At 32.9% G+C, this 13,443-nt stretch overlaps 2 protein-coding genes across 5 annotated transcripts; one reads left to right on the top strand and one right to left on the bottom strand.

The window, feature by feature from the left end:
* Positions 1-3,119: 3,119 nt before the first annotated feature.
* LOC105129663 (signal peptide peptidase-like 1) lies at positions 3,120-6,594 on the bottom strand. The gene is made up of 4 exons (XM_011031826.1): positions 6,472-6,594; positions 4,718-5,676; positions 3,619-3,819; positions 3,120-3,422 (listed from the first exon to the last, which is right to left on the bottom strand). The coding sequence occupies exons 2-4, from the start codon at positions 5,513-5,515 to the stop codon at positions 3,306-3,308; spliced, it is 1,116 nt and encodes a 371-aa protein (XP_011030128.1). The 5' UTR covers positions 5,516-5,676; positions 6,472-6,594; the 3' UTR covers positions 3,120-3,305.
* A 716-nt stretch (positions 6,595-7,310) lies between these two features.
* Positions 7,311-13,253, top strand: LOC105129662 (protein notum homolog). 4 transcript variants are annotated; one of them, XM_011031821.1, is made up of 13 exons: positions 7,313-7,821; positions 7,981-8,063; positions 9,034-9,163; positions 10,655-10,734; positions 11,337-11,423; positions 11,561-11,685; positions 11,778-11,838; positions 11,906-11,962; positions 12,068-12,145; positions 12,266-12,371; positions 12,478-12,626; positions 12,898-13,002; positions 13,078-13,253. In XM_011031821.1, the coding sequence occupies exons 1-13, from the start codon at positions 7,701-7,703 to the stop codon at positions 13,099-13,101; spliced, it is 1,206 nt and encodes a 401-aa protein (XP_011030123.1). In that variant the 5' UTR covers positions 7,313-7,700; the 3' UTR covers positions 13,102-13,253. The 4 variants fall into 4 exon arrangements, with proteins under 4 accessions (XP_011030126.1, XP_011030123.1, XP_011030125.1 ...); XM_011031823.1 differs by having other exon boundaries at positions 7,320-7,821; positions 13,093-13,253; XM_011031824.1 differs by lacking the exons at positions 12,898-13,002; positions 13,078-13,253 and having other exon boundaries at positions 7,311-7,821; positions 12,266-12,375; positions 12,478-12,579.
* Positions 13,254-13,443: the final 190 nt, after the last annotated feature.

Here is a 13,443-nt window from a genome sequence, read left to right as displayed (position 1 = left end):
TTATGGGATTATCCCATTCAAGTTTACTAGTTATTTGACATTGCGGATCGAATATTTTTTTGTTTTTTCTAATGAAAAACTGCATTTTTTAGAATTTTTTTATATAAAAATCTCTATTATAAATTAAATAAATTATTTATATTTTTAAATAAATAAACTAATTAATTAATTAATTAATCAGTCAAATTCGAATCATATGTTATGAACTTATTTAGATTCCATATATTTTTTTAAATAATTTCTTATTTAAAATATTTTTTTGTAAAATTAAGAGCATTTCAAATATTAGGTTATTTATTTGAAAAATTAAAAATATCAAACTAAAACAAATTATATTGCATTGTTAAAAATTAAAAAAAAATAAAAAAATAAAATTAAAAAAATTAAGTAAGAAAAATAAATAAATATTTAATTATAAATAATCAAATTAAAAAAACAATAAAAAAATATTTTTTTTAAAAAAAAAAATCTAAACGCATGAGCTTGGTTGCCACAACAAGCTTCAGCCTCAAAACGCATGGGCTTGGTTGCCACAACAAGCTTCAGCCTCAAAAAAAAAAAAAAAGTTTAGCTTTAGATTTTGAGAGGCTAATAATTTATAATTTTAAAAGCTTAAAAGATGAAATCAAACATTTCACCACAAGTTTAAAACAACCATTTTTATTTATTGTCTCTTTTTTACTTTAATCCTCTATATTTGAATTTTGTCATCACTCAATACATTTGCTTTAACTTGCTATTAATTTGGACATATAAATATGTGATTTAAAAAAGAAGAAAATGGACAAAAAAAATTATTATAGAAATTCATTGTAATTTATCTTTATATGAACAATGACACAATAAACAATCTTTTCATCACCATGTTTTTTTTTTTTTTTCAGATAGTAGTTAATAAATAGGTAATAAATCAATAGCTATTCTATAGTTAATGACTAGATTATCAAACGATAAATGAACTCACATGATAATAAGATAAATTATAGTAGAACTATGAGTAAAAGTATTTAGCATATGCAATTTTATTATTATTGAAGCAAAAATGATTCTTATTTACATTTTATATTATATTAACTAGGTTTTTTATCCACTCTATATTATTGGTTGAATTATTGTTTTTATAATCTTAAAAATATATAAAAATATTAGGAAGGCTGGACTTTGATGAAACACTTTAAAAATATTAAAGTAGTGCTATATTGGATAATATGTTTTTAAATATCAAAATAGCAACACACTAAATCAATATTAATATTAGTCGACTATGTTTAACCCTTGGAACCCTTGATCGGGGCATTAGCGTGTGATCATAGAATCCAAATCAAAAGTTAGGAAGCTCAATTCTAGTTGAATAAATATTCAAGTTTTAAATGAAAATAAAGAACTAAATTAAAATAAAAAATAAAAAATAAAAAATGATTCAAGTAAATCTTCATCAATTGATCTAAACCAAATTGGTTCTAACATAAAAAAGGATGTTAAAGCAATGTCAATGTTTTTAAAACATAAAAAAAATTTAAAATCGAGTCACTGACTTGTCTAAATCTATTAAGTCGAGTTAATTTAATAATATAATTAAATAAATTAGAAAAGAATAAAAAATTAAAAGACCTGAAATTACATGAATTGTTTTCAAAATTAGTAGAAAATCATATAAAAAGCCAAAAATAATAATTATAAAACCTAATTTTTAAATAAATAAAATGTTAAAGAATAAAATAAAAAAATAATATTAAAAAATAAAACAAATGGAGATGTTAATATACTAGATAATGTTTTTTAGAAAAGAAATATTAAGTAATTAATTTAATTTAATTCAAAAGGAAATCTTTAACAATAAGATGAATATAACAAAAAAACAACAAATAAAAAGAACTAGGATAACCCATATAATTATTAATGTTAAAAAATAAAATAAACAAACCTAATTAAAAAGCTTATCATTGCAAAAATATAATAATTTTAATTATAAAAAAAATCATAAAAAGACGGGGCCATACCCAAATAATTCTACAATGATAAATGGAATCGTGAAAAGCTTCGTCTATCCTTCAAGATTAGTTCATTGGTTTTGCTAATGAAGTGAAAAAAACATTAATTTATTATTATAATCCACGTTAAATAAAAACAAAGCATAAAAAAAAAAAAAAAAATATACGATGCTTTTCTCACACCAAATGGTAAATAAAAACAAATATACGATGCTTTTCTCACACCAAATAGGTTCTGCCTGCAGAGAATGTTATGTGTATAATGTTTGGTTATATATATAACATTGAATTGAATATATAGCTAATAGCATTACTGAAAATATACTAAATAAACTGGGTTTTTTACCCTGAATATCCTCCTTTTTCAAAATTAATGAAAATTCTTTATATATATAAATTAAATGTTATTTTCTAATTAAACTAAATATTAAAGGATAAAATTAAAAATAAAATAAAATAAAAAACAAAAATAAAACAAATGAATTTTTGTCCCGGTGTGGCTAAGATATTTTTTTTTTATAAATTTTAAAAAATATAGATGATAACATATTAGATAATATATTTTTTAAAACTAATATTAAACAACTCGTGTAATTTAATTAAAAATATTTTTTCAGAAGCTAAATCTAACAAGTAACTAAAACTAAAATAAACCTAGAAAATCGGATAATCTTTAAAATTAGTGAAAATTTCAATAAAAAACAAAAACAAAAACAAAAAAAAACAAATACAGCCTTCAATTAAACCAAAAAAAAAAACTACATCAAATAATATTTGATCCTTTATGTTCAAGGTTGGAATACAAATCTGATCAATTAAAGAATAACAGAAGATCTCGTCAAGTCCCAAAATAATCCTTTATGTTCTTGTAAGTGCATGTAATTGATCAATTAATGATGTGATTATCTTTCAAATCTCCGAAACAATCCTAAAATTAGTGTAGATATAAGTCATGCAATAGTTGTAATCCAAGTTTAAAATCAAGGGACCTCTTCTCGTATGAGAGTAACATAGTGTAAGAAAAAAATGTGCTCCACTCTGCCTCTCTCCCTCCCCCTTTCTCCTCCTATTTTCACATCCATTTGAGGATCTTTCTTTTCATCGATTGCTTGTAGAAGAAGAACAATAAGATAAATTTCCTTCCCTTCTTTCATCTCTGACATTTGAATTGGTTGTGCGAAGAGTTAAATACAATTAAGTAAACATCAAATTGTTGATTCTCTTGTTTAAGTTTTTCATGGATTGAATTTCCTGGTGAATTTACAACTTTTTGCTTGCCCACAAAACTCCATGGAGCAAACCGCAGAGGTGGGCTCAAACTTCTATTTGCCGTGCTTTGTCATTGACATTAGACAAGCTTCCTTCCCACAACTCGGGCAGTTCCCTCCTAAACCAAGAGACAACAATAACAGGTCCAAGGGTTGAAGGCACCTGCATTCACCATCAAGCAAATCAACCAAAAAACAAGAAAGGAAAAACTCTGAGAAATACAAATATGTTTTTTGACCTCTTACATCCAGAAGCTCAAAAATAAGAAAAAGTTGTGCAATCCAACACTCAAGCATAGGCAGGTGTATTCCAACTACAATATTCAAGCAACAAATAAATACATTGCCAATAGATGTACCAGATAGAGAAGTGCAGGTTGGGGTGAGCGAGTCAGGACACCAGCTGCTAAGGCGATTACCAATCCAATGGCATACCCAGGAAGAGCATACCATATATATTTTTGTCCCTTGGAAGAATATAAATCCAAGAGATTCACCGGATCTCTGCTCTTTCGGTAGTCAAAACAAAGAACTAAAGCTAGAAGCATGGCAGGAATAGCCTGCAAGAACAAAATTATTGAAATAAAATGTCACATCTTTCAATATTTTCTCCAAAAAAGTACAACATGCCAAAATCATATTCTCCATTTAGAAAAAACCTAGTAAGATTTTGGTGTGCAAGCATGAGTGTGCAAATAAATTTAACGAATATCTTTACCAAAATGAAGTTGCAAAGGATTCATAACTTCATTTTCCAAGCAAGCAGGGCAGTAAGATCATTATTCATAACAGCTTAGCTTTTTGTCACTACAATAAACAATAACTTGGAGAGAGAGAACAACATTGACAATCAGTTAGTGGAAGGCCTGTGAACTGGAAAGGTAGAAGAAACAAGGTATAACCAGAGGCGTAATGATTATGAAGATTTTTGACCAATGGGTCCTAAAGATCTTGTGTATTCATCATTTTACATCTACATGCATAGTAAAATGATGTAGAACTATGGGCTCCTATGGATACGATCTGACCTGACGATGCAAAGAGTCTTCCTATGATGAATGAACTAAAAATTGTATGCATATCCAATTAAGGTATTAGAAGCTGCAGATCAACGACGGACCAAGCAATCCAAGAACAGGATGCACCAAGAAAATATAGAGAACTGATATTTAGCATGATTGGACAATGGACGGCTTAGTCACCATCTTCAACAAAAGAACGCGTAACAAAGATCAGTCCATTGGAGGGGGATTGGGGCTAACACTATACAGATGCCGTGGTCAATGTTTTCAAACAGAACAGAAAATCAAGTCCCAAAATGACCAACAGTCCATCTATGAAAACTTTATGCAGAAACTTTGATGCAACCACTTCGCTGCATTTTGGTGGGGGAAAGGCGCATTTCTTATTGACTTGAAAAATGCCATGCAAGAACACTAACAAGAAATCCTATCATACCATGTCCCCAAGGCCAAGCATCATGAAATCTGTAGTATTTCCTCCTGGAGCTGTACTACTGAACAAATTTCGGGGGAAGACTATTTTCACAGGCAACTCAAGCTTCTTTGTAATCAATTGCAACCCTGGAAGACTCAAACTATTGGCCACTGTATGAACAGGATTTGATGCTTGCTGAGTCGCCACTGACACCATGACATTGGCACCAAAAAATCTCTCTGAGTAGAACACCCAGAATATGTCATATACGAACAAGCATGCGAGGAGCATTGCACATATTTTGATGTTTGGAAGGCGTACATGACTCACAAATGCAATGCAAATTGAAATACCCAACAGATTGTTCAATATCCAATGCCCAGATACAAGCCAGGCTGCAACAGTAAGAGAGCATGATAGCAACAATAACCCTTCAATTCTTGTAAATGACTTTGCACAGCAACGGGACACAAATGGGTCTGCCAAGCCATAATGTGACTTTATATAGGCAACAAAAGGAGAGAGGCAGAAGAAAAGAGATGAAACAGAGGCAATGGCTGTGAATGCAGTAAGGAGTTGGGAGACAGACGAAAACAGGTAAAACATCAAAAGCAAACTGCAAGAACTCATTATTGGGATCATTAGTGCTTGAGACCTATCCAATGTAATGGTTGCTTCAGACAAGTCAAGATTCCTCTCCATTTCTTTCCCATAATTTAAAGCACGAAAAGCAGACCCAAATGTCACGGCCACTGCTGTCACTATAAGGGTAACAGGTGCAGGCTCCAGCAAATATAAAAGCTTCCACAAGGTCTCCATGACAAAGAATGAAAATCTTTCAAATCAATTATCTCAAACCAGTCTTTTGTACATACAAAAAAACCAAAAGCCTGGCCACCAATTTTGCATTCAAAGTTGCATCCTTGGTCCCGTGAACACTTAAAAAAAGATATTCAAGGAACCAGTAAAACAGTCCGGTCCTGTCAAAACAAAAGTAAGTGACCACAGAAATAAGAACAATTCAAGATTCTAAAGCATGCATCAACAAATTCCTATTTCCCAGAAAGTAAAACCACAGAAATAAGAACAATTCAAGATTCTAAAGCATGTATAAACAAATTCCGATATCCCAGAAAGTAAAATCTAGACACGAAGATGCAGAAACAGCAGTTCCCTATTCCACATTTTTTGTTCCCAGCCAGAGCTACAGCGCACAACTTAAATAGAACAGGCATAAAACCTAAAAGAAATCGACAATTCCCACTTTTTTTCTCTTCCCTGGCTTAAATTTCTTATCACAAGAAAGGTCAACCGGCATGAAAAATCCCATCCAAATGAACACCAAGCAAGCACATTTCACTCCCGGTCAAGCTTCCAATACAAAACAAAACCAAACATTCACACAACAAATATTCTGAAATCCTAATTTCTTTCCCAAAACAAACAAGGTAACAGTAACCTCTAATGAGCTGAGCTGAGCGAAGCACAATTATGCTGCCTATTTAACTTCAGTTTTTCATTTTCTATAAAAAACCTTTTGAAACAAACAAAAAGACTCAAACTTTTTCATCATCTCAAAAAATTTAAACATTCCAAACACAAAATTTTAACAGCAACCAAACTATTGGCTATGAACTCAAAACCACTCAGATGTAGAGCTTACAAGCAAAGAAATAAAAGTAAAAAAATCAAATAGATATAAAATTTACAACAAAAGATCTGAACCCAGAAGAAATTTCAAGATGGAAAATCAGGTTTCGAGAGAAAGGAGTAACCTTGAACTTTTGAAGAGGCTGGAGAGTCTCGCCCTCTCTCAGTCTATCGTCACAGTTTTCTGTCAGAGCTGCCTGAAACCGTACACCAAAGCAGAAACAAAATTACGCTTATTTGCAAAACAGCCCCAGTCGTTTTTGTTTTTGTATATTGGTACTGGTGTGTGCTTGGGCTCAAGAGACCCGTTTCTGTTTGTTATGTTACGGGCCGAAGTCAGTTGAAGACAAGTTATACAACCATGTTTTTTAAGAATTTATTTTTGTTTTGGATTCAAATTATTTTTATTATTTTTATGTAATTAACTTAGCTAATCTTATTTTTAAATATATATTTTAAATTAATCATGGGAAAAAATGAACAAAAAAGTGATCAAACATTGTAGCTAGGTTCTATTTGTTTATTGTTTGTGCTTAAATCTTCTCTTAGCAGAGTACCAATCAATTGTTAATGTCACTCACAAGGTGGGCAATAATTTCAACAGCATGGACCTCTTCTTCACCTTTCCAATACAGGCAGAAAGTATTTGAAATTATGGTAAATATTTTTTTTAAGGATATAGTGAACCTCAAAATTAAATAAACACACTGTAGCTCAGTTAAAATTACGAGAAAAAACGGTGATATTTTAATTTATATATTGCCTATTCAATTAAATAAAAAAGTTTAGTTTTCACCCGTGACTTCACTATTTTATAAAATATTGTTTTTGAAATGAGCTAATTTACTATATATATATTTTTTATTTATAAAAAAAACCATTCCAGCACAGACACCAACTTTCTCTTCCTAAATCTAAAGTTTGTTGAGTAGTCTAACCGATCAAATTACTTGAAAAACGTAATGTTCACCAAACCAAACCAAATCCATGATTCATCACCAGTTCACACACCAGATAAAGAATGGTGTTTGTCTTCCCTTTCAAGATTCTATGATCGTAAGGATAGCTCATCAATCTGTCGATGGGTCTCATTTACCGGGTTTGGTCATTTCCTTTCCTCTCTTACATAATTGGTTGCTATGTCTCGTTCACGACATGAATATATAATGCACGAGTTGGAGCCAGCATTATATCTACCCGATGTCCCTCCTCTTTCATATCATTTCATTTCATTTCCTTTCAATGCAAAAAACGCACTGCTAACGTTCAAGATTCATCTTGATTAGTTTCTAGAGGATCGAGCACCCCATTTCACCTTGCATAGCTCCTGATCTCTTGGCCTCCACCATTCAAGATGGAATTAGCAGTAGCCATGCTATTAATACTGCTGAGTTTAGCATCGTGGTGCGTGCTTTCAGAGGGCCGGCTTCTTGTGGACATGACTCTGGTTTCGGATGCTTCCAACATTGGTGCCTGTAAGCTTACAGTATTAATTTCTTCTTATTGTCTTATTGATATATTATCATGAGTAGTTCTTTATTTATGACGGAATCATTAATCAGTAGTTTGTTACTAACCCTTGTCTTCTTCTTCTTCTTCTTCTTCTTTTGCTGGTGAATATTATTTATTCTTAGTTTGCTTGGATGGAAGTTTGCCTGCGTATCATCTGCACAGAGGATTCGGAGCTGGTGCAAGCAACTGGCTTTTGCAATTTGAGGTAATTATATCCTCATGCTATTAGAAGGACATGTCTAGTCTAGTCTAGTCTGAATTGATGAATGAACTACAAGAACGAAAAAAAGGGGTCAATACCGAAGAAAATTGGTTTACAGAAACTTTCCAAAGAGAATGCAGGCCAGGCAGGCAGTTCTTTGGTGCTGAATACACAGTGACTTTAGGGGTGAAGATGTGTTGACCTAGCTTGGTTAAGTTTTATTAGGAAACCAATACGCGACAAGGTGTCTCGTCAATCAACTTGCACTTCACTTTATTTATTACAGCCCATTTTAGAGTCCCTGTAGATTCATGGCCTGGATTCGTCTGCTAAATTAGGACAGTTATGTAATTGCCACATTTATTCCCGATGTCATGTTCTTCGATAAAATTTAACTCTCTAGATTGTCTCTTATGTGACCCCAATGCCACCCCTACCGAACGAATCACGCCAAAAGAAGTTGGAAGAACCGCAAACGATGCACCAAACAGTACGTTCCACGGACATGGTCCCCAAAAGAACTGGTCCAATGCTTGTCTATATTCCAAAACTTTTAACCTAAGCAAAGACTTTGATTGTAATAACCAACAGTCTCCGTTATTACATCGTCGTTTTTGGTTTGGAGGTTAGGCGGTAGCATGATTACTATTATATGGCTGTAATGGTGGCTAGACAAAAAGAGTTGGTGTCATTACGTTCACTTTTTATGTTCTTACTTGCTGTTCAAGATCTTCCCTTGAATCGATTAAACATAGGAACCATTCACAGCAAAGATATTAGATGAGACTCTGTAAATGTCTTATATTATAGTGATCAGTTGCAGAACACGGACACGTAAAATGTAGGTAGCCTCGATGCGAAACAATTGTCCTGAAACCTTTTTTAGTCACCTGGTTAGGCTAGTGGGATCCAAAATCGTGAAATCACTAACCAGAATCTTAACAATAAGTCAAGTATGATGTGATCTTGACAGGGAGGTGGGTGGTGCAATGATATACAATCATGCTTGGATCGAGCCAAAACGAAGCATGGATCTAGCCTTTACATGAACAAGTTGGAGGATTTCAATGGAATCCTAAGCAACGATGCCTCACTTAATCCAGGTAATTATTCACCTTGTAATCCCACTCCAATGGCCCATTTTTAAGTTCACAGAAATCTAGTACATATATGTGTATGACATGCCCGTGTTCCTCCTCATTCTGTCTTTGCCTTTTTTTTTTCACGTGATCCTATAGTATTGAAGGACAGCTTCTGCCTTCACTGAGCCCTTTCTTGTCTTTGAATATATATATATATATATATATATAGAGAGCCTAATTTATTGTCTTCAAAGGTTATAACTTGAAAGGACGTGTGGGAATCTTCTATAATGTCTTCAAGCCTCTACTATTTTAATGCCTTTTTATCTTATTATTAAGGTTCTGTGTCTTGTTACTAGCAGCTTGCACACCCGTTTAACTCATATTTTTTTAAAATTTTAATTTTTTTAGTTTAAAATTAATATTTTTAGATTGTTTTATTGATATCAAAAATAATTTTTTTAACATAAAAAATATTATTTTAATATATTTTTAAATAAAAATTATTTTTAAAAGTAACCACAACTATAATTTTAAATACATATTTAATGTTGTTAATGAGGATGCTTGGAAATTTGGAATTATGTTCCCTTAAATTTTAATTTTTTTAAAATAATTTTTTTATATTTTAAAATTATTTTGATATACTAATGTCAAAAATAATTTTTTATTTAAATATATTTCTAAAAAAAAACATTTTAAATTGTTATTGTTATTACAATCCCAAATCCATTTAAAAAAGATAGATATAAAATGGATAAAAATACATTTATTATAAAAACAAAGAAAAAAACACAAGAATAAATATATTTCAAAATAATTTTGAAATTAATTTCTGTTTTTTTAATGAAAATAAAAAACAAGAATATGTTCACTGGTCTCTTCGTCTCGATATAAAAAGTAAACACTACCTAATATTAGTAACATAATTTGACACAAAAAGAAAACTCTAAATGCTAAATATTAACATGATATTTAATAAAGCAGTGGTGGACCTGGTGGTCGGAGTCTTGATCAAGTATGTAAACAGAAGAGCTATCAACACTGATGAGAGATTTAATAACATGATGGACTTTGGTGCTGTCTTCTGCTCAAGAAACATAAAATCCACTGCCCCAATGATTAATTAAAAGACAATACTCGCACCTCAATCTCATTTGGATTTACAATTTTTTTTTTTTTATACTTTGTGTTTATATATAATGAAGGCACACCACAAATTTGCTCACAGTTGACTCGTATTCAAAACCAGACCGTTCTAAATATTAAGGACTTGTAAAACCCTTATGGCTATTCTTTCTTGATTGTGTTTCCAGTCCTTGGTGTTCTGATGAGGCCTGGAACTGCCATATTTAGTCTGAGTGTGTGACATTGTAAATCTTCTGTGTTGATCTCCAGAATGACTGTAATGAAAGTTACCAGGAACAAAGGCAATTCCTTGTCGTCAGGAGATTAATTTAGTGTTGTTTATTCTTGCAAATTAACCATTCAATATGCCCTTTTTTTTATCAGATTTTTATAATTGGAACCGTGTGAAGCTTAGATATTGTGATGGAGGTTCGTTTTCTGGAGATGCCAAATTTGACAATGGGGTATCTCTCCACTCTCACCTAAAACTTTCTCCTCTTTATTATATCTTGTCGGATTTAGAATAAAAAAGGCCATTGAAGCTTACACATGCTAAAATCTCAGGAAATAAATTATGTTAATCTTTCTTAGGTGGTAGTATGCAGCATTCAACTGAATCTTGTTTGCTGCACAAGTTCTGTGAAATCAAACATCAGAAATTAACAATATGGCCTGCTGGGATCATGGTGTAGTGTGGCTGTTTCAGTTTCACAAATTAAAAGAAATCGATTGCCATTTTGTGCGTGTGTTCATGTTTTGATGAGTATCAACATTGTTCTTTGAGATAACTAGAGCTTAGCTAATTGAATGCAGAAAAGAGGCACATAGATTGTTCGTCATACATGAAATTCTTATGTGAACTGTTGAGTGCATTGTCTCACAAGATGTGTAAAGTGAAATGCAAAGAGTTGTGCAGGATAGATTTCTGATGATGGACTTGTGAGCAAACATCCTATGAGTGAGGCGGTGATTTATTATTATGTGCTGTGCTTTACTAGAAAAAGACTCAAGTGTTCATGAGTTTAATTAACTCTCATCCTTCTTCGTGTGCATGACTGTGGAACAGACATCAGTCCTTTACTTCAGAGGACAAAAGATTTGGGAAGCAATCATTCTTGATCTCCTCCCCAAAGGTTTGGGGAATGCAGACAAGGTAAAAATCTCTTTTTGAATATTTTGTTTTGAGTAGACTAATTGTCTCCTGGTTCAAATCATCCCGGAAGCGAAAATGTGATCTTTTCGGTCGTACTTTGGTTATAGTTTCGAGCAATCATTCCGTCTCTTCTCCAGGCTTTGCTTTCAGGTTGCTCTGCTGGGGGTTTATCATCCTTTCTCCACTGCGAAAACCTTTACCGGGCATTACCGACGAATACCAGTGTGAAATGCTTGAGCGATGCTGGATTTTTTTTGGATGAGTAAGCTTGCTCTTTCTGATATGAAAGTGCAGGATAATTTCTCTCTCTCTCTATTATTTATGTTTTCGTATCTCCTGTTCTTGTTCTCACAGAAGAGACATCACTATGAACTACACCATGAGGACCTTCTTTGAAAACCTTGTTTCTCTACAGGTGCAACTTTCTGAAATCTGTGTTCCATTGCGTTTGCTGTGTTTATATTTTGAACTGTTCTCTGCAGGGAATTGAAAAGAATCTGGATAAAACCTGCACTAGTTTCCTTGACAATCCAAAACTGGTATTTCCTTTATTAGGGCCTCCTGTTTAACTTTTCGGTCTGTTTTTGCTGCTGCTTCTTGATGCTGGCTGAGATGGTTATGGCATTTGTCTTGTGTTTGTGCAGTGCATGTTTCCACAGTATTTCTTGAATTACATGACAACACCGTTCTTCATCCTGAACACAGCCTATGATGTATACCAAGTAATTTATTCTTCGGCCTTCATTAATCTGTAATGACATAGCAACAGGAATCTTAGATTCACCATCTTTTTTTGTAAGTTCATAACAATAAAGCATGATTGAAACTGCAAAATTTAACAGTTCCATCATGCATTGGTTCCGCCCTCTGCTGACATGAATGGAGACTGGAAGCGTTGCAAGCTTAGCATAGCATCATGTACTCCAAAGCAGCTTGACATACTGCAAGGCTGGTCTCTTCTCTGGCATCAGCCGTCCTGGATTTCTAGCCTAGTGTTTTCCTATTATATAATCTAATTGGTAATTACTATGTGATGGAAACATCTTGTATCCAGGTTTCAGGGGTGATATGCTGGCGGCATTGAGTTCATTTCTCAAGGATTCCACAAGCGGGGGAATGTTTATAAATTCATGCTTTGCTCATTGCCAAAGTGAGACACAAGAAACATGGTTTGCACTTGGCTCCCCGAGTATCCAGGATAAGGTACATCGCTTCCATTACATTACACCTGTTACATTCTATAAAAATCATTGTGCACTTGCTTTAAATCCAGGGCATGTTTTATCTGCTCAAGAATTGTGCCCAGATCACTTGAATCATCGAAAATCCTAAAACCGGCAATGTTTTATGTAAAGGTTACTGCAACGATTTCGACATACAATGTCTCATGTTTCCCTCTCTCTCTAGTTCATTCTACTTGTAGAACATAAACTTTTTGGTACTGTGAGTAAAAAATCTCGAGGACGTTTCACAGACTATTGCAGAAGCAGTCGGTGATTGGTATTTTAGTAGAAATATAAGCAAGTTAATCGACTGCGCGTATCCTTGCGACGCTTCCTGCCATAACACCATTGCACAGGTATGTAATTTCCTCATGACCTCAGAAGATATATTTATTATCATTGGAAGATCACTTGGTGTTCTTGTTGCTAAGGTGCAAATGTTGCTGGTTTCCTAGAAGGGCAAGATATAGATGAAATACAGAGATTTTTACAGGCTTCATTCCTTGAACTCTGGAGATATTAGAAAGAAAAGGAAGAGTATACAGAAGGGATACTGGAAGGAAGTGCAGAAAACAATGGAGGGAGTTCACAGCATTTTTTTTTACTAAACAGTCTAGAGAACCAATCACCTGCATATAGGAAACCAGTGTAAAACGTGGTGGTCCACTCTAGTCGCTATTATTATCGATTTTTTTATTTTTTTATAGCTAAATTTATTAGAATGATATGAATTTCAGTGTACCGTTTCATTCATTCATTTCTTTCATTTCCTTTCCTTTTTCTTTTTTAGAATTTAT

Source organism: Populus euphratica, unplaced genomic scaffold, assembly GCF_000495115.2.
Source record: "Populus euphratica unplaced genomic scaffold, PopEup_1.0 scaffold16.1, whole genome shotgun sequence".
NCBI classification, from domain to species: domain Eukaryota; kingdom Viridiplantae; phylum Streptophyta; class Magnoliopsida; order Malpighiales; family Salicaceae; genus Populus; species Populus euphratica.
Note: the sequence above shows the minus strand (reverse complement) of the source record. Positions and strands in the feature narration are given on the sequence as shown.